The 22,581-nt window shown below is 34.6% G+C and overlaps 1 protein-coding gene across 6 annotated transcripts in view; it reads right to left on the bottom strand.

Moving 5' to 3' along the window:
• Positions 1-22,581, bottom strand: part of LOC117170534 — a 140,785-nt gene that overhangs the window by 41,252 nt on the left and 76,952 nt on the right. For all 6 annotated transcript variants that reach the window (XM_033357335.1, XM_033357330.1, XM_033357336.1 and 3 more), the window contains exon 3: positions 15,670-15,761. In XM_033357335.1, coding sequence (XP_033213226.1) covers positions 15,670-15,761 — 92 coding nt within the window. The remainder of the gene's footprint in view (positions 1-15,669; positions 15,762-22,581) is intronic.

Here is a 22,581-nt window from a genome sequence, read left to right as displayed (position 1 = left end):
TCCAAGTACAGGTAACATTGAGTAGCCATGCATATTTTCTCTATTGTTATCTCCTTTTTTGATTATTAAACAAAATATAAACATTTTTTCCAAAAACCGGTGCGAAAATTCAGAAAAAATATTCAAAACTGCGGCTGTAAAATGGAATCCCCCGTTTTCCACCTCTTAAAAATCCCCTCCCCCCTCCTGTTGGAATTTGGTCGTGGGTCTAACCCGGCCCAAGACTGGCAAAACTAGGCCCTGGTCTGGTGATCGGGCCTGGGTCAAGCTAAAATGAAACGCTAAATCTGGGCAGGACGTGGCTCGATCGCCGCCCCTGGCCCAGGCTTCACCCTAGTTCAATATCGATTCCTAGCCATTTTCTTATAGAACTACATTTCTTATGCAACTATTTATGGAACCACTACCAGAAGTATCTGTGGTATGAGTAATCTGCGTCTAAATTTTTAACCACCTGTAGTACAATGAAATTAATTTTATTGTGTTACAACGGGAACACTTAAGTTAAGTTGTGTTGCGTTAAGCAAAATTTCATTAGGTTCTGTTAAGTTAGCTTCATTTGTAGGTTAAGATCGAGTTAACCTATTAAATATAGCACACATTTAAGACTGAGAACCGTACGCTTACATAGCTACACGTGTGGTTGAATTTCATTCGGCTTGGTTAGGTTAGGTCAGGTTTTGTTAGGTTAGGATAGCTTAAACCTCTATGTAGGTTAAGGTGAAGCTGAATGGAACGGCACCGCAAACACAACGGGACAACACAATGAGTTAAATTGTGTTACGTGAAGTTAAGTAAGGTTAGGTTATGTCAAATTTTTTTAGGTTAGGATAGGTTTGACCTCTTTGCAGGTTAAGCCCAAGCTGATTCAAACGGTACCGCAAACGTAACGGGACAACACAATCAGTTTAATTGTGTTTCGTGAGGTTAGGTTAGGTTAGGCTAGGTTAGGCTCAAGTTGACCCATTCGATGTAGGACATATTTGCTACTAGGAAAATATGCTTCCAGAACTTTACGAGTAGTTCAATAAATTTCTCTTAATTCAGGTTAGGTGAGGTCAGGTTCTGTTGGGTAAAGTTATGTTAAATAAGTTGATATCAGGCAAGGGTTGATCCTTCACTGTTGTCGACATATTTTTGAAGTGAAAATTTGCATCACTGGCATAATTTTGAAATTTATTTGCCTCAGTGCATGATTTTTCGTCATTTTTTGAAGTTATGGCTCAACCATGACGTGATGGGTCATTTTTAATACCGAATTTGAATTCAGCGCCCCAAAATCCATAGGAATACGTGTGTCTTGTTACCAGATCCGCACACTTTTTTTGTGGCTGTGTAATTGTTTACGCCTGCATAAATAGAAGATACTTACAAGATCATTATTTAGACGTGAAAATTAGGCTAGCTTAATGTATTATTATAATTTAAAATTAATTTACTTACTTTCGAAATTCACACTTAAGTATGCAATAGTGGTTTTTGCTCGATGACTCCTGACTCTACAAGGGCTTATTATTATTTTAGGCACTTAACGACTTAAAAAAATTACACTCTTTTAAGTACACACAAAGTTACATAGTGGATATTGGATAATGCACAAAATAATCCAAAGTCATCTGTCATGAATCTTAGGAACTTTGCCACTACCTATCTAGCCGGGATCGAGGTCGAGACATTGAGAAATACAAGCTAGAGCCAGGATCGAAGCCCTCGGCCTGGCCCAAGCCAAGAACCGGGAAGATATCTGGCGATTTCTGCACGGGCCTTTAAGACCAACCACAGAAAGCAGGCACCTCCTGAGAGATGATCGCAATTGATGATCCTATGGACCATCAATTGTTCGGTTTATGGTGCTACGAGAGCTTTGATTGATTCGAATTGGAAGGCTAAAACCGACGCGACGATACATCAAATGACCAAAAGACACTTGCATCAACTGAAGAAGAAGATTGGATAGGTAAGATAAAATTCGTCTACTTTAGAGTGTGTCATTGACTACATAACATTAGGTAGACCGTTCACGAAAAAGGTTTGAAAGTTCGCCCAATAATAGGGAATCTACCATTACACATTGAACAAGTCAAAACTGCTGACAATCAAGCAGCATATTGATGACAAAGCATGAGGGTTTTCTGACGCAAAGAGGACAATACAGAAGAGGGAGGAATGGATCAGGGAGAATCAACAGTTTGCGTTCACCCATCGCACCTCTTCAGCGATCTCCCTGTTTCTGTCAAAAATCTACTCAAGCCCATCGAGGTAGAGACTTTTTGGAGAAAGCTATACCAGATCCCGAAAACACTGGAATTTAAATAAGCAGGACCAGATGGTAACAAGATCTTGCGGTCGAAGAATCTTACTTCTAAACACCAACGACTGGTGCGCATATTCACCTCATATTAAAAACCCCTAACGTCCATTCTATAGTGGCTGGTGACGCAGTATACTCCTATTGTGAAAGACGACTTGTCCAACCAAGAGAATTACAAGTCAATAACTGATTTGGACACGCTATATAAGATCTTTATAGCTATCCTAAACAACAGGATTTTCTGGAGAATTGAGCCTGTGTGGAGAGAGATGTCTGAACAACATGGCTCGAAAAAGATGTAGCAGACTGCCGAGAGAACCTGCCAGCTGATGAGTGCGTCTGCTAAGTCCTGTTAATTGCCTGGTTTGACTACCGTAAAGCTTTGGATGCAAACTTTCGTAGACTTATCATCCGTCTGTTGGAAAGCTTAAAGGTTCATCCACACAGACCATGAGCCCTCTGCTCTTTTGAATCAAACTTCTGCCTCTAGCTCCCGCACTTGCGATTCTCCTGAAGACTTCTTGGGCGACACTAATCAGCCTCTGGTCAAGAAGTACATAGAAGAGATTAGTATGGACTTTGGATTGTACAAGTTTTCCAAGATTAATCTGAAGAAACGAAGTTTAGTGGGGTTTTTCATGACCTTGAGATTGTGGATATATGCGTTTTTAGACATCTTGAAACTGGAAAACCCTATAAGAACCTAAGCGTGTCTCAAAGCCGGATTGAGGACGTAACATTAGCGAAGCAGTCTCTCCAAAGCAGATACAAGTATGATCTAATGAATACATGGTCTAGCCACTTGAGGGCCCTGTTTCGTTCAAGTCACACAACCGCTTAATTCCTCCATTTTGTTACTTTGACCGCGCAGTTTGAGTTTGACACGTAAGACTGTACGGCGAACTGTTACAGGGAAATCAGTATGTAGGAAGAAATATTATGAGAATATTAAAAGAATGAATTCAAAAAGAACTTTCAATAGATATATTAGAACATTGGTAAGGAAATAAATTATATTCAGACCAGAATGTAAGTTTGTAAATATTACTGAATGAGAAGGATTAAAAGTATATACAATTTCTGATATGTGAGATAGAGAATTTCAGTTCAAATATCTCCGTTTACCAGTGAATGAAAAATTCTCAGGTAGACAATTCTTTCAGAAATATATATGTAAATGAGACAGAGGTTTGTAATAGAATTACGCGGGTCCGTAAATTTTACAGAATAGTTTGTTAGATCTGTATTTGATCTGGATTGAAAGTAAAACCTATTATTTTTACATTAATTAGACAATAATTTGTCATATGGTGCAATTTGGATATCCTTCTGAATTTACATATAAAACGTATGTGTAAATGTATGCAATATTATAGGGGTTTGCCAACATTTATTGTAATTTTGAGCAGTCTGCTAAGAACAAGAGAGATTTCTAATCTGATACAATGTGATTTCATATTATATCTAAAAAGTGGAAAAGCAAGAGGGAGTAACTGACAAAATGAAAATTGTGCCTGACAGTAAAATAAATAAAACATAATGATTATCATTTTTTTATGTCATGGGCACTGCACGTTGGCCGTTTTAATCAAAGAAAAAAATTCCCGGTCATTTCCCGGTGTTTTCCCGGTTCGCTGACATTTTTTACGGCCAATGAAATTTAAAAAATCAAACTATGTTCTAAACATTTTTCCATATAAAGTGATAAAAAATAAACAACACTTTAAAGCATTCAAAATGGAACCCTTAAATTCCAAGCTTTTAAAATTGAAGTTTAAAAATTTTCAATTCAAAAATTGTGTATTCAAATAGTTCAATGATTGAGATTAGTTTCAAAAAGATACATTAACATTTTTAATAGTATAAATTAAAGAATGAAGCAATGAACTTTAAATGTTTAGAAAATTATGTTATTTTAAGTAATTTTAAGCTAGACACATAAAAGTTGAAAAATAATTTTTTTAACTTAACGTTTCTTAAATTAGATGTTGAATTATTTTTATTTTAAATAGTCTAGGCATCCTTCAAATGCTCCTCGAAAGAGAACAAGTTTTTTTGAAATGGTATCCATGATTTGCCTGAAAGATGAGCAAAACGTGTAGAATCCAATGGTCAATACTTTGAATAAAAAATGTTTGAGATTCCCTTGAGGATTAAGTGTTTTCTTTATTGAAAAAAACGGCAAATTTCAACTAACACCCCTGGTATATGCATATCACTTCGTTGTTCTGCGATTATGCATTTCACGCGATCAAGGCGGCCGGGGTCTTCTGCATCCCCAATGTCTTCTTAGCCGAATTGCTCTAATTACAGCTGACATCGTTGCAAATAGCAGAGATTATCTCTTATAAATGGCCTGGCAACACGAGATGATTGGCAAATGAGCGTTCCCTTACAAAGCCGCGGAACAGGCGACCAAAACCCTTGGCCTAAATTTAAACATCAGAAGTGAGGAAAGTGCATTACTACATCCAGATACCTCGTTTCTAAAATCCGAAGTAAAGAAGGCAGATGTTCAAAAATTCCGCCAACAGCTACTCGATAAGAAAATTTACGGAAAGTTTCACAGAAATTTAGAAAATCAGTCCTTTTCGAAGGATCAGACTTTTGCTTTCCTCAGATCACTAGGACCTAATTCAAATACAAAAGGGTTTCATTTTCGCATACTAGGACGGTTTCATTTCCACCATAATATATCGTGACCGCGTTTTACATCAACAAGATCCCAGCTATGGGTGCAGCGCGTGTCATGCACACGGTAAGTACCTAGAATACATAATATCCAAGTGTTCCACTCACGTGGGAACGACGTATCTCTAGAGACATTACGCGGCCCTCATAGTGCTTTACTACCATGTTTGTCGCTCTCGCAGTGTTGGTCACAACTTTGACCTGCCGAACACTCAGAGAGATACAAAGTCAATTGTCTAAGACGAGAAGTGCCAAATCTTCTGGAATTACTATTTTTGGAGAGCCGTCTTCATTGCACACTCGAGACCTAGCATCATTATCCAAGACTTCGAGAAAAGAACTATATTCTTGATCGAATTTTTGGCTCAGGCCGACTACAGCATCACTGCTGAGAAAGAAAAAGAGGAGAGGTAGCAAGGCCTTAAAAGGGAGCTGCAACGACTGTACCCAGAATATTCGGTAAAAGTAATTGGCCTTGTGACCAGTGCTTTCGGAGTTGTAAAACTATTACTAGTTTTTAAACTTAAAGCCATACCCGCGTGCCAGAAATATGCCAATGCACTTGCGAGATGGATGCAAAAATCTGTCATACTTGGGTCGCTTCGTGTCCTCAATACAGACGAGAGTTTCGCTGGCCTGTCAGTGATTTTGTTGTGACAGTGGGTACTGGTAGCCGGTGTCATGTTTGGATTTAAATTTTCACCAAGCGTGATCTTACGGTGGTTGTTCAACTTTTTTAAGATGTTTAAATGTGCGTTTAGAAGCACAATAGTCCTGACAATTTCCCTGCCCAGGCGCTACATAAATTGAACGTAGAATCCTCAAACGTGAGAATTTCAGTACGACGAGAAAAATGTTTTCATCCCACATTTTTTTTACGATAACACCATAACAAAACTTCAATCGGATTAGATTGAAAGAAGTTACACTAACTTGAATGTAAGAAGGCACGTAAAAGGTGAAAAATTGAGGCCGCTGTATATTGACAAACAGTTAATAAATATACATATAGTTTATTAAATTGACATAGGTCCACTATGACTATAATTCATTCAAGTTTTAATCCGATTAAATATAATTTAGTTGGAAACGCTTAACGTACTCTGCCCCATACATCGACGTCTCTATTCCATACCACTCTACGTCGCGTTTGGTCGCTGTATAATTTCATGTCATATGCTTGTACACACAGAAACTGAAGTGTTATACGCATCAAATCCGACCTGAAGCGGTATGGAACAGAGGATATGACATACCTTTAATTGTGTTGGATATACTTTTAAATTAAAGATAAATATAATAATAATTTCAAGAAGATGTTAAGTTTTTGATGAGGGTCTAGTTAAATTTTTATGGTGAAGTAATAACATGTGGATTACTGATACCAAAAATTGTGCTTTTAATGTTAGAACTGCGAAATCTTATTAATAATTTACTAATAGCAGCAAAATTCACCAGGTATTACACAGAAGATGTAACAAATTGATATAGAACATTCTTTCTTATTTTCTGATCAATATTTTCTTATTCTTGCATTAAATAATCATTTTATTTGTAACCAAAAATGTATTTTGTATTAGTAAACAAACACTGTGAGGTTATCCATTGCATCGTAAGCTGTTGCAAATCCTGATTCTACGCAGTACCCTATTTTTTGCCAAGAAAGTTGATAATTCGTTCACCACTTGTATTCACCTTTCGTTATATCACAATTTTTCACAACACTTCTGTATTTGCTTTTTTAAATGTTAATACATACTAATAATTTTGATGTAAATTTTTCTGTCTACACCCTAATAGCACAGAACGTACCTGAAACGTTCCCGCGGGAACCTTCGGAACGTTCCCTGAGCGTATAAAATGTCCGCCACTTGGGAACGTTTCAGGAACGATGCACTGCAACTTTAAAAAAATAAATTAAATCCGATAAATCGTAAGCAATAGGTTAAAATTTATTTCAGTTTATGATATGGGTATCATATTAGAATGTATTATATGCGGTACTTAAAACTAAAAAATGACATCTATTTTTACCTATCTTTTACGGGTTACGAGATAATTGTTGTTAAAAATAACAATAATGGAAGGTTTCCCTTAGGTCCCAGTGGAACGTTCCTAAGCGGTGGACATCTTACACACTCAGGGACGTTTCTGGAACGTTCTGTGCTATTAGAGGATGGTCTATAATCAATATTTTTTTAATATTAATTTAAAATTGTTTAAAAAAGCTCTCTTGCTCCGCTAGCGTTCAAGCCCAGGTCTTTCAGATTCTGACGCTCATATAGCTAGAGAACATTTTTTCAGAATTTTAAACCAATATTTTAAAAATATTGATTATAGAACATGCAGACAACAAAATTAACATCAAAATTATTATTAGATTCTCCTGGTCAAAAACCTTCACATAAAAAACTTATTGCATACTGTTTATAATTGAAAGATAACATGATGGCCGTCATTTTTTATTAATAATTCCCATTCCTTTGCTTTCCCGTCAATTTTTGCAAAGCCACCACTAACTTAGAACTAATCTAGACCACTCTCTGCGTCCCAACTGCTCACTCTTTGGCCATTTGAAAGTTCAAAGTTGGGTAGGCCAGACCAATAATTTTCCTTTACCCCCCCCCCCCCCCTCCAAATAACATTGGTGATTCGCTATAAGTTTCTCTCTCTATATTAATCTCAATACTTTATTTAATATACAACTTTTTTCGTAAGGAAAGATTTCATATTTCATATAAGAATAGTAATAGTTAAAATGTTGTAGCTTGTTTGTGAAGACTTTTCACGTTTACTTTTCAGTATATATTTAATCATTTTCGCAGTACTGACAATAAATGTGGAAGTTGAAAATCATTTGACAATTTGACAATCACTTTTTACACAACAGCTTCGGATGCGATCCTATCCTTCAGTAGTTTAGTGTCTAACCGTTGATGCCCCCTACCTAGAAGCGGCCCTTTGGCCAGACTACAAGGTGCATCCTTGGGTAACAAATAGAGAGCCCCTCTGCCAAGGGATTCTGCTGAATACGGTTACAAAGCTAAATAAGCAGTCGTAGATAAGGGAACAAGGATGGTCCCAAAGGAAAACAACTAGCCAAGGGGTGAATTTGGAGTAATAATAAATTACTAAGTGGCGTAAATTATCGTGCTAAAGGTTGAATAGCACCAGGGAGTGGTATTTCATACGGTATTTCTGCGATGCCAGGCCATCTCCTAGGGTGCCGAATAAGACCCACAAATTCGAAGTGAGACTTAGCAAGGAGCTCCTGAAGGAGATGACAAAGGAAAATGATAACTATTTCAACAAGGTGGATGACATCATTCAAAACATGCAGGCTTTTATCAAGATTAAGAGAATAGCGTATTGTGTAACTAGAGAGGAAAGTGAGCGATTTGTACAAGTGTGAATCACACTACTTGGAATAGCCTTCCTCCCGTGACACACACGATAGTTTTTATAACAGGTGTACAATGAAATCGCATTACAATAAAATATTAATGGTAGTTAGCCCCCCCCCCCCTCCCACTACATGAATAAAAAAGTTTTAATAAAGATTAAACCATTTTTTTAGAAAGATTTTGTTATCTTAAGTTTATAATTCTCGAAGTGTATTTTATAATAGATAATTCTTGCAATTTTTTTATAGCGTCTCCAGCAACTTCGAAAAATATTTAGCGGCGTGCAGGATAGTTTTTCTGTACTTTCGAGATCGAAATTACCACTCATTTCTGTTTAATTTGCCTCAAAAAAATATATAATCAAAGTGCGAAAAATAGGCAGATATATGGATATAAACAAACCAAAGCGAACGAAGAAAACTAACATTTATAAGGTTAGAAAATATCAAACATAAACGTCGCAGCAGTTTTCTTCAGAGCGGTCAAACTCATAAGTTCGTATCGGAAAGTTCCGAGTTTGAATCGCATTTTTCTGGAAATTAACTGAATATATTTAGCTATAGATTACATATTTAGTTAGAAAATACTCAAAATATATCATTTATAGCTAAGGCTGTTTAGCAAGTCAATTTTGAATAGCGCCTTAATTGAGACTTCGAGTTTCTATACCTGTAGAGCGGTTGAAACGTGGCGTTTGCATCCCTAGGATTGAAACATTTTGTCTTCGAGTTTCGGTACTAGAATTTTCAATAAATCTGCTATTAAAAATGATATGCATTACTAGGAACGTAACACAACGATCGCAACTCGTGTAGGCAGCCCTCACTTTGTTCAGGCAGCAAACTTCACACTCGTTTGCAATCCCTGTATTTCATCCCTTGTAATGTAACATACTATTACGATTCAAATGAGGAGGGCTTCGAGAACTGGGGCGCAGAACAAACTTTAAAGCTTCTGTGGACTAGGGTTGGAAAAAAACGGAAGCGATAAGGTGTTATCGCTGCCAAGACTGCAGTCAACTGGCAGCAATTTACAGTGGTACTAACAGGACACAGAGATGATACCTCTGCGTCATAAGCGAGGAAAAGCCCTTTCCAAAGACTATGAGATGTGAGACTTTCAGAGAGGTAGCCCCGAAGAGAAATACTTTATTTTGAAAGAGGAGGTGTATTTAGCGGGTATTATTTCAGTCGAGTCTCACCCTTTCTGCGTAAATGCATTCTAATCTCCTCCACACACAAAAACTATTGTTCTTAGCCTAATTAAGATCAAAAATAAACTTTCATCAATACTGAGTAGTCGACGTTTTGTTCTATTATCCTGTTTTATTAGAAGTCAAAGAGCTTTCGCCTTTCGATAAATGCTCTATTTCAGTTACGTCATCCTTATTCCTGATTGACCTACAACATATCTTAGATTCGTGTACATAAGCCTACACGAAAGTTCGAAATGTACGTCCCACAGTGTATAAAATTAAATAAATGTATGAACAGTTTATTAAAATAAACCGCACATATATTTAATATATAATCTATATGTATATTAGGATGGCTCAAAAATGCTTTTTTGTTTAAGATGGCAACGATCTCCCTCCTTATTTTATTCCAAATCCGAAAAAAGAAATACCGTAATTTTTCATTTTTTGATTTTAACAGGTGCCGGTTTTGACTTGGAAGTTTTCCACGTAAATTGCATGGGGAAAAATCACTTTTTTTGAGTTTTTGGAATAATTTTTAAGGGTTTGAAAAAATGTTACGGAGAAGTATGGGGACCTGTAGAGAATTATCCAAAGAAGAATTTCATGTATTAGGCACAAGGATTTGACACCCCTACACACCCCCACGAGTACCTGAAAACTACCCTTAAAACAAAAAATGTTAATTCTTCATAAAATCCACCTTTTGAGCACTGTATTCCGGTCTTTTTTCACTAAAAATTATTAATACTGGTCTATTGGAATATTTATTATAAATAATTAATTAATTTTTAGTTATTAAACAAATGAAATTTGTTTAAATGATTTTTTTTGAAAAATTGTTTTTTCCTCAAAATTATTACTATTAGTGTATCGGAATATTTAATAACATTCGTTCATTAATTTTCAATTTTGTAAACTAATGGAAATGTTTCAATATTTTTTTTTTTAATTCGTGTTTTTCCTTAAAAATTATTGCCATTGGTCTAGTGGAATATTTATAAACATTAGTTTATTAATTCTCAACTATTTTAACAAATGAAATTTGTTTAAATAATTTCCTTTCGAATTTTTTAAAAATAAAAATTATTGCTGTGGGTCTAGTAGAATATTTATCAGTAATAATTAATAACTGAATAATAATTAATTTAATAATAATTTTTCAGTAATATTCAAGTAATAATTTTTATTAAAGAAATTTTTTTAAATTAATCAAACAGTGTTGATAAATATTCCACTGAAGAAATATTAATAATTTTTAATGCAAAAATTATTAAAACAAAGTCCATTTGTTTGAACAATGAAAAATGATTGAATTAATGTTAACCCTAGACTGGTGAACCGGGGTTCCACGACACCCTAGCCAAATTTCATTTTTTTTCATTTTAAAGGTTTAAATGTTGTACGTTAATGAGCCAAAAAGTAATATGCCGTCAAAAAATTTGCAAAATATAAATAATTGTTGAACTACCTGTAATAATTTACAATTTGAAGGAATTATGTGGTTCTTGTTGTCTTCGTATAAATTGCGATATTTAAAGTCAGTTTTTTATATAGGAAAGCAAGTGCGAGAGCCCAGCGTGGTGCCGTTTTTTTCAGGGGATCGTCCTCGGTTTTTCTCACCACAGCGAAAGGATTTGAATGCCAGAGTGAGGCTCGGAGGCACAAGTTGGTAGGTCGGATTGAGGAAAACCGAGGACGATCGCCTGAAAAAACGGCACCACGCTGGGCCCTCGCACTTGCTTTCCTACATTAAAAAACTGACTTCAAATGTCGCAATTTGTACAAAGACAACTAGAAGCACATACTTCCTTCAAATTGTAAATTATTACAGATAGTTTAACTAAGTACCTCCAATTTAAATCAGTTCATTATCTTCATTAGAACTAAAGATAGTGCGGTCGCATCTTTATTCACAAAAAACGAACAATTATTCACATTTTGCAAATTTTTCGGCGGCAATCTGGTCAGAAATGTTTAATGTGCCTCCATGAATTTTTTCAGATTTTTCCTATAATTTTTTCAATAAAAAAAATATGCTTCAAATTTCACTGTTTCTAAAACCTATCAAATTTTCTTACTTTTCATCACATTTTTCGATCTGTAAGCTACAAATAATTTTTTGGAATATTACTTTTCGGCGTATTAACGTACAGCATTTGCACCTTTAAAATGATACCTCTTTCATTAACCTACCATTTTTTCTTCACATACTTACTCAACGTCAAATCCAGATGACTCGAATTTTCTCGCCGATAGTAGTGTGGGCTTGCGCTGCACCCCGGTTTACCATTCACGTTTTAGAATTGAGTGGGTAAGTGATTTTCAATATTTTGTTAAATCAGTTTAAATAGGTGTTATAAGTATGAGTTTAAAGGTTCTAAGTGTGAAAATTTTTTTAAATATAAAAATAGCAAAAAATGAGGTATAGTAAATTTCAGTCGGGTAGTATAAAGATTTCATTTGGACGTTTTAAGCACAACCAGAAAGACTCTTCGATGGCCCCTGCGTTTCTGGTTCGAAATCATCGATCAAGGTGTAATAAACTCAATGATCTTGCACATTTTCTGCAGTGCAAATGAAAATTTGGTTAGACAAAGCTTTTTAAAACAGCTTATAAAAAGACTTGTTGAAACACACTCGCGAGTACGACTTGTTATTCCGAGCATTCGTCGGGATTTTCGTATATCAATCGATGCCATCTTCAAAGAACAGGCAACTTCACTAATAAGTGCTCAAAAAGACAAAAAACAGGCGCGATGTGTTCGGTGCCCTCGAGTTGCGGACAGAAAAACAAAAACTTTCTGTGAACAGTGTCATCATGGAGTTTTTGAGGAGCACAGGGCCGTCATGTGCTCTAATTGCTCCTCTGTATATTAAACCTACATATTTTTATCATTATTTCCTTATTGTTAAATATTAATAACAATTTTTAATTATTTATAATAAATCCTCATTTTTAATAATCAATTTTACTAGTACTTTTAAGATTTTTACCCCTAGTCAAATTTCTCAAATTCCCTCTACTTCGGATGTTCAAATAATTAGGTTTTTTTAAGAATCCTCAAAAGTGGCTTTTATGGCCTTCAAGCACGATTATTTTGATTATTTTTCTTTAAAATACCGTTTAATTTCTTTAAATTGGTCAATTTCTTGAAAAACTATGTTACTTTTTATAAAAAAGTTAATTTTGCGGAATTTCCAGTTTTTTTCATATTTACCAAATTATTCAACATTTTTTGAAAAATTAAGAGAATATTGTTATTACCATTGTTTTCTACACTAAAAAACGAAGAAAACGCTCTATATTAAAGTTGTTTCACTGCACATAGAAAGCATTGTACCACGGTACAAGTTTGGGGTGTAGCGGAACTCCGGTTTACCATTAGAGGATGAGGCAGCTCAGTTTACCTGTCTAGGGTTGATAAATATTATACTAGACCAATAGTAATAATTTTTAAGGAAAAAAACGAATTTTTGAAAAAAATTGTTTTAAAAAATTACCTTTGTTTAAACAATAACAAATTATTTAAACCATGTTAATAAATATTCCACTAGACTAATAGTCAAAAATGTTAGAGGAAGAAACAAATTTTCGAAAAAAAAATTATTTAAACAAATTCCATTTGTTTAAATAATTGAAAATTAATTAAACAATGATAATAGATATTTTACTAGACCGATATTATTAATTCGAAGTAAAAAAAACGAGAATACAGTGTTCTAAAGGTCGATTTCATCAAGAATTGACATTTTTGGTTTCAAGGGTAGTTTTCAGGTACTGTTGGGGGTGTGTTAGGGGTGTCAAACTTAAATGTCAGATACATGAAATTCTTCGTTGGATAATTCTCTACAGACCCTACTTTTCCGTCACATTTTTTCAAACCCTTAAAAATTATTCCAAAAACTCAAAAAAGTGATTTTTTCCCATGCAATTTATGTGGAAAACTTTAAATCAAAACCGGCACCTGTTAAAATAAAAAAATAAAAAAATAAAAAATTATGGAATTTCTTTTTTTGGATTTGGAAAAAAATGAGGGGGGATCGTAGCCCTCTAGCACGCAAAAAAATTTTGCCATGCATTTTTGGACCACCCTAGTATACACTGTAGGACGTACTTTAGAACAGTGGTCGGCAAACTTTTTGCTTAATTTTGCAGGTATGGCCAGGCTCCACCCGTCTTTATTTTTTCTACTACTTTTCGGTCTATTCATGTACCTTAGTGCGAGTTAGCTTACTCCAGCAAGGGTCTTTTGTCCACAGGAATGTCAATGTAGGGAAATTTTAAAACTTTTAATTTTTCAATTAGCGATTTGAAAATAGCATTATCGGCATCTGCGAATTTTTCCGATTCCAATGATATATTACTTGCCTACAAAAGTTAAAAATTTTAAGGAGTTTATAATCAAGAAACATCAGATTGACAGTCAATTTAATACTAAATACTTCTCAAGCTTTCAACCTTTATAAACAAATTACATGTCTTTGGAATCGGAACTATACGTAGATTCCAAATATATTACTTTTAAGTCACTGATCGCAAAATTACTAATTTTTTAATCTCACATTTTTGTCCCATTTTCTAACAAAGGACCCCTGAGGAAAGGGGTAGTCTGGCCAAGCTCGCAGGTACTGCCCTGAGAGTAGGTCACAGGGCAGCCAGGGCAGGCTACCCTGCCCAGGGCAAGAGCGTGCTGACCACTGCTTTAAAACCTTTGTGTAGGCTATAATATGCATACAGCTTGAAGGCATGTTGTGGGTCAACTGGGATTAGGGATAATATATCTAAACAGGTAATTCATCGAAGGGAGAAGCTTTTAGACTTTTAATAAAACAGACCAGTAGAACGAAAACATACAATATCCATTACTCAATCTATCACCCTGGTCACAAACGTGAACATCTAAAAACATTTCATACACTGAGAGATTTTTTGTTAGAATAAATGATAAAAATAAATGAGAATTTAATATAATATTGTTTCAAAACAGGGAAAACACCAAAAGATTTAGCCTTCAGAAGAAGGAACTAAATACACAAATTAAATACAACTAAATACAACTAAATACATAAACACGCGTACAATTGTTCTTTTTATTATCATACACTAATTTATTCACTACAAACATAATCGCACGCTTAATCGCTATGAAAAATCGGAACTGCTGCGGCGAGATTCGAACCTAACTTACCTAAAGCACTAGCGCATTCCCTAACAAATAAACCCCACGGCTAACTTACATTATGAAATATTTGGTAAAAATCTCGGCTAAGCCGCGTCGCTTGAAAACTCAGGGCATTATGATTTTGAATGTTTTAATTGATTTTTTCTAAAATGCATTTTTTAACGGAACTGATAATATTCTTGTATGAATAACATTCTCTAATTTGATATCTCAGTAACTCAGTATAATAAACTTGAGTGTATTTGGATGTAATATTTTATAAATTTACTCATTGAATTAAATCTTATTACCTTAGTGTGTACATTTCGTGATAAAGAATTCCTAATGTTTTAAATATAATATTAAATAAATGAATTTAAAGTAGAAAGAGTTAACTTTTATTTTAAATATTGTGAATCATAACCTTTTGGCTCGGTCGAAAATCGCGGAAACTATCGAGGAGCATTCTCAAACGAAACTATATGACAAATTAAGAATAATGATTTCATAGTTTGCTATGCATCTCGGGATTCGGTCAACTTCATATTGACAATATTCAAATTATAAAATACTTTTTTTGATATTATGATATTAACTATTCTTTTCACTCAAATTATTTTTCGAAAACTCACTAAAAAAATATCATTTATTGATTGTGTTAATTCTTGAAATGGAGATTCATAATATTTCATATTTAGAATATTACTTTGTCGTGTTCGTGTTTTAAATACTCGTATGATAATTTTAAAATTCGGTACTGAATTACGAATAAATATAATAAAACCTCGGTTTTCCCTATTTTGGAACGATATTAAACTAAAGTATAATTAATTTATTTCATTAATTCTAAGCAAAGGTCTCTCAGTGTAGATGATCATTCGCATTATATGTATATATACTCACAGGTCTTACGCTTTGAATTCCGCTTGGTCCAAAGAAATATTCTCGGCCATATGCAACTACTGCTGTGTGCCATATTCCATCAAGATGACGACCTGTGAAAAAATAAATAAATGAAAATAAGTTTGCCTATTTTATTAATGAACTTGACGTTAATTTGATATAATTCGGAACCTAATTTTGAATTTAAGTTTAAATTTGAATTAGCCATTTAGAGGAAAAAAGAGCATGAAACAAAATCATCATCCTCTTGTGACTTCTGTTTTGAACACAGAGTAATAATAAGGAGACCGATCTCCGTACATGTGCTTTCACTGCGGTAACCACACCTTTATTACCAAGCTCAGGCATTTAAGCGAGCACTTTAGACTATTCGCACATGCGCCCTATAATCTGCTATCTTATTTTTTCCCGTGAGAAGAGCGCAAGTATTTCTAAGACAACCGAGCAAGTCCACGACAACAACGACAGCAATTGACAACTGAGGTTATATCAATTTTTTGCAACTTGATACGTGTACATCTGCACATTTTATATCACTTAATGATTACAATTAAATCTGTGTTACTTATCCATAGTTTCCAGGTCACGATAACAACATAACTTTAGTTTTGACTTCTTATTAAACGCAGCACGCACACGCACGCTTCTCGCGGGAGAAAAAGAGACGGTAAATCTCAGTGCGTATCCGCGACTAATCTAGAGTGCTGGCTCGAAACGTCTGAGCTTGGTGATAAAGGTGCAGTTACCCCAGTCAAAGCTCGAGGCGCTTTTTACAGCGTGATCGGTCTCCTTATTATCTAATTTAATTCTATTTTATATATTTATTATGTATTTAGCTTGAGAGTCAAATGTTTTCAAAGCAAAACTTCTTTTGGGACGTGAGTGAATTGAAAAAAACAACGGAACGCAAGTCATTATCTGTCTCTAACGGAATTCTCTGTTTCTCTCTTACGCAGTGCCTGTATCTTCTCTCTGTAATCGCGTTTCTCTTTTGTACGGCATTTCGCAATTGCTCTCAAAGACTTCTCTTCGATATCCCCACTACTGCCAAGCTAAGCAAGCATGAATATTCTCTCTCTTTCTCTCTCTCTCTAACTCTCTCTCTATGCAATCTCCTTAAAACTTATAATAATTCCTCATGCACACAAAATTTAAAAGCTAATCCATTAGTTTCACTTCAGCCGTGCGGCTCTACTGTGGCACACTATTTTTTATTCCACATGAACATTTTGCAATGTTGAGTTCAAATCTTTGCCAAATCTAAAAAATTGTTCCTAAAAATTTTTTAAATCATAAAATCAACAGTAAACAGCAGAGATTCGATGAGATCCCATTGTATAGCTAATGGAATTTGACATTGTACCTTACAACGAATGAAGGTTAACGAAGAATTTCGGATTTTCAGAACCCAACTATTGCACGAGTAAATATTTTTTATGAATACGCAGCAATTACAAAAAAGGTGAAAGGTGCCCACAGGGAGTCAAAATACTCTAAGCTCGTATAGATGCTAATTTCTAAATTCACCTGACAAAAGCTTGAAGTAGAGAAGTAAAGTCTAACTCTTTAAGTAGTTAAAACTGGAAAGACGACAAGTTTTTGAATAAGCACATGAAGAAAAAAATCTAAGTAATATAAGAAGCGCACTTCACTTGCATTTGAAGCAGCGTTCTTTCTTGTTATCCTAGTAAGAAGCCCATACCAAAATCGCAAGGGTTTCTTGCAACCACGCTAAAATCGTATGAGTTCGAGCAAATATAGCAAGAACTTCATGCTAATTTTGCTCGTTAAAGTTTCGTACTTTGATAGGAATAGCTCAACTTGATATTATATTTAGATTTTTTGTCCGTCGCAGCTGAGAGAAGTGTCCATTAATTCCTTTATGACGAAATATGTACCTACAAAGTACATATGAGCGACTGATAATAAAAAGTGGAAATATCTCCTTGGTGAGTAAGAAGCAGCTATAGAAAAATCCCTAAACAATGGATATAATTTCACGGCTGTAAAAAGTAGCAATAGAACATTGGCTGTTAAAAGTGGACAACGGTGCTTGGGCCGTAAGAAAGGGAAACAGAAAAACTTGGTCGGGTTCGTCCTCATGCATTTTCGGCTTTGAACGAGGCTTGTCTTTGCAGCGTGTAATAGAGCCTATTCGCCGACACGCGACGTTTGTCCACTTCTTACTGCTAAGTTTTTCTGTTCCCCTTTCTTACGGCCCAAGCACCGTTTTCTACTTTTTACAGCCAATATTCTATTGCTACTTTTTACAGCCGGGAAATTATATCCATTTTTTAAGGCACTTTTCTATAGCTGCTTCTTACTCACCAACGAGATATTTCCACTTTTTATTGTCAGCCGCTCATATGAGAACATTTCTTGAATATCATTCACAATAATCATAATTCAGGGGTAAAAAATCTGTTTGCCACAAATTGAGCAAGTCTATCAGAGGTATCTTTGTATCAGTACAGAATCAAAACACTATTTAACTGACTTGTTTCCCCCAAATATTAGTTAAAAGTAGGTAATCTAATAAGCTGTCATTGCGACATGTAAAAAATTATAACTTTTCTAAAACAACTCAATACAATAGAGACGTAGATATTCAGCGATTACAACCTATTTTATGCAGTAATCTTTTAGACATTCCGCTTAAATACCTGTGTGCACCGAAACTATGGGAAACTTTTCCCTGTTTAATCGTCGTCTTCATTCAGATTTAAAGAGTGGGATTTACTCTTAATTACATGATTTCTCCAAATTTCTAGGAATACTTTTATAGATTTAGCGAAAAATATTTTTCAAGTCGTTCATTGAAATAATTCCAACGTGAGCGGATTCAACGTGAAATTATCTAATCTTTCAAATGATCCTAATTACAAAAGTCGTAGATTCAGTTTCTGCACAAATATCTGCATTTAAAGTGAACTATTCTAGCATAACTTTCAATTCGAGTATTTTCTGTCTACAGACGCAACCGTTGTCTAGCCCACTTTTCTTATATAAACGGAGAAAATAGGATTCCAAACTTAACTTGTAGTTATAATTCAAGTTTTTCAGACATCACATTTAATCATAATTGCATAATACCCTTATTATATGACCAGCTTAAAATTCGTTGCACTCTCATGAAACTTTCGTTTGTAACCTGAATATAATAGGGAAGAGGGTTGTACGTATGTAGTGCCAGTATATAGTGGATAATGACTAATTTATTATAGGAAAAATGAAATTAATGAACTTTTATTATTTCTTAGGTTAATTAATTTGATTTTATTTGTTGTACACAATTTTTAGAGTACATTAATATCATTCCTGTTATGAGAAAATCCGTATTATTCAGCACGTACCACTCTCCTCTATATTAATAATTATTATTTATTATATGCTGGGATCGTTCAGATACAGCATTTACAGGTTTATACTTTTAAAAATTTTATATTATTTAAACAATGTACATATATGTCGTTTAAATACTTATTTTTGGGTTTCAACGTATCCTGTAAATTGAAAATGTCAGCTAAAAGTAGCTTTTTCACTATTCGATTATTTATTCGGTGCTTCATGAATATTGTCAATGATTCGAACAATCTTCGATTACTTAAACAATTAATTGAATGATGAAGATGATAAATGTTTCTGTTTTCAAATTGGAACGAAATTTGTGAGTAATATGAAGAGTCATTGTAAGTATTACAAGTTTAAACAAAATTTAAATAACCAATAAGTGAATCTAAATACGTGGATAGACAGAAACACACCGTTGACGGCCACACGCCCCCCACACGGGGGTGAACAACTCCCGTTTATCATCTGGAAAGTTTCAGTAAACTAGCAAAAAAATTCAAATAACAAGTAAAACTTACCGAAAAAATTGTAAGTACACATTAGATTGAAACTAAATCGATATATTTTTGCATTTCAAAGTACGAACATTTTTTAAGGGAAAAGACAAATCTGGACGAGTTTCATAGTTGTTAAACAAAATATGTACTGAAATATCATTTTTCATGTGTTATAACTATAAAAAGACGAATATATATCAAATTCAGAGTACGTCGAAATGCAAAAATATATCGATTTATTTTCAATAAAATATTTATTTTCAATACAATTTTTTCGGTACGTTTTAATTGTTATTTGAAAATTTTTGATAATTTACAGACACCTTCCAGATGATAAACGGAGGTTGTTCACCCCTGTGTGGGGGGCGAGTGGTCATCAACGGTGTTTTTCTGTCTATCCACGTTGCAAAAAATCCTCTGCAAGTTGTTTTATATATATCAATCGCCTTTAAACATTCGAAACAAACAAAACTTCTACTAAAAATCCCTACTTTGATGGGATGAAACTACCCTTAAAACCCTTGTTGGGCCGATAAGGAAAATTGACCATGTCTTAGAATCGATTCAACTACAATATACCCAAAAATGAACACAATCGGAATTTTCGACCTGGGAATGTTTCCTTGTAAATTTAATAAGAATCAGCTATTCACATTTTTATATGCAGAGAAATTCTTGATAAAAAAAAAGTTATTTTCAGAATTTAAGGTCAGAAAAATGTTAAATTGTAGCAATTTTCAGTATTATATTTTACTACGAATATTTATAAATATTGCGAACAATTTTCTTTAGAATGTTAATGTTCGTTTTTGGCTTCAAGGCCAGGAAAATTTAATACAATTAAATTGTTTCAAGCACAATTTTTAATGGTTTTGAAAATTGCAAAAATGAGACATAATAAAAACTTTTTATACTTCTTCTTTAATTGCGAAAGGTATTGGATCAAAATGTGCATAGAGTGTTTGAACAATTGGAAAATCATGAGTAGTTTTTAAATATTTTGTATTACATGGGTAAAAATAAAGAAGTTCACAATATCGTGTCGCCGGAATATTTTACGCTTGTGTTTCTGCAGGAATAATTTTCTTAATTACAGAGTTTCATTAAGCAATTTTTTCTAACAATATCTTATGTGCGAATTATTTTTACTTCACTCCGAATCAGAATGAATTCCATTAAATACCTTTCAAATTAAACCTTCTTCCAAATGTATTGCGTTATATCATTTAAACAAACTTAAGATTTCATTGTCAAATACACCAATGGGTGCGATTCCGTATACAAATAAGACTAGTTTAAAAACCTGGGGATCATTTTTAGAAATAGGTGACTCAGTCTAAGAAAAGTAAAGCAATTCATTTTCACGTTGGGCCATCTAAGAAAGGTTAATGTACAAATATTATAAATACGAATAAAGTGATAGAGACTGAACGCTCGTCGCTAGTGTAACGAAAGGTTCGACCGTTGAGGACTGAGTGTAAGACCGCGTGTAGAGTCGGAGCTGGATTAGAGCAGCGATTCCCAAACTAGTGCCGCCGGCCGATGAGGCTGCCGCCGGCAGGGGGATGCCGCCCCGGGCCGGGCAGCTAGGGAGGCTCCGAAGCAGGCTCCCCGCTGCGACCAGAAGGCTACTTTCCTCTACTTTCGTGTACCTACCACGAATGACCCTTTCATTGTTATGAACTTGCAATAACTGAAATTATAAAGACTTAGCTCAATTAAATTTTAATTGGCTGAATAAATTTCGTAATATAATTTAAAGAAAATGAAAACCAAGTTTTTGAAAATCGGTTAATATCCGAACTAATAAATGAAATATTGTCAAACCTTGTGAATGCAACAAAAGTGCGATAACTCTTGAAGTTATTATCCGATCTTCTTCTACCTTTTTTAAACGTTTATTTGATAATCTAACAAATCTAACGGAATTTATTAAAATTCTATTGATTAATATTTAACCAACTTTTCATTTTTCTAAACCGGCTCTAATTCTCTAACAACGAAAAGGTCAGAGAAGCAAGCAACCGAGTACGAACGACTAGCGTCCAGTGTCTCACTTGGGTTCCAGTATTGTGAACAAATTTGAGGGTGGGGCCCCTGCCGCTCCCCAGAAAGTGCATAAAAAGTTTTAAAAAGTAGAAGAAGATCGAATAATAACTTCAAGAGTTATCGCACTTTTGTTGCATTCACAAGATTTGTAAATATTTCATTTATTAGTTTGGATATTAACCGATTTTCAAAAACTTTGTTTTCATTTTCTTTAAATTATATCACGAAATTCATTCAGCCAATAAAAATTAAATTGAGCTAAGTCTTTATAATTTCAGTTATTGCAAGTTCATAACAATGAAAGGGTCATTCGTGGTAGGTACACGAAAGTCGAGGAAAGTAGCCTTCTGCTCGCAGCGGGGAGTCTGCCTCGGAGCCTGCCTAGCTGCCCGGCCCGGGGTGGCATCCCCCTGCCGCCGGCAGCCTCATCGGCCGGCGGCACTAGTTTGGGAATCGCTGGATTAGAGGAACGAAAGGAAAATCGAGTCATAAGGAAAGTAAGAAAAATAAACGGAGATTCTGATATACGTTTCAAATGCAAGTGAGGCGTTGTAGAATCGTCATTAGACATTCCAGTAATGCATCTCGAAATAAATGATGTAATATAATGATAAAGTAGCAAAAAAATCTTTTACTTATATGGTAATAACTGCACTTAATTGATTTTATAAATTATGTAATTGCACGTACGGTCACTTACAAACATAATCGAACGCTCAAACACTATGAAAAATCGCACCCGCTGGGGATCGAAAACCCTACTTAAACAACCTAAAACCTCCTAAGCCTATACCAGGCGCTCTAGCTAATTACGCTAATGTATCGCTTAAATTCTGCTGACAAAATCTCAGCCAAGATTTTCGCTGACAAGCCTGGGATGAGAGAGGACTTTTTTTCTATTTTTTCGTTTTACACATTATACAGTCTGTCAAGTTAAAGCGTGGGTAACTTTTTTGGTAAAATATTTTATTTAAACGCATGTTTCTACATGGAATTACATTTGTCAAGGTGTCGA

Source organism: Belonocnema kinseyi, chromosome 4 (genome assembly GCF_010883055.1).
Source record: "Belonocnema kinseyi isolate 2016_QV_RU_SX_M_011 chromosome 4, B_treatae_v1, whole genome shotgun sequence".
Lineage (NCBI taxonomy): Eukaryota > Metazoa > Arthropoda > Insecta > Hymenoptera > Cynipidae > Belonocnema > Belonocnema kinseyi.
This window is presented reverse-complemented; position numbering and strand designations above follow the sequence as displayed.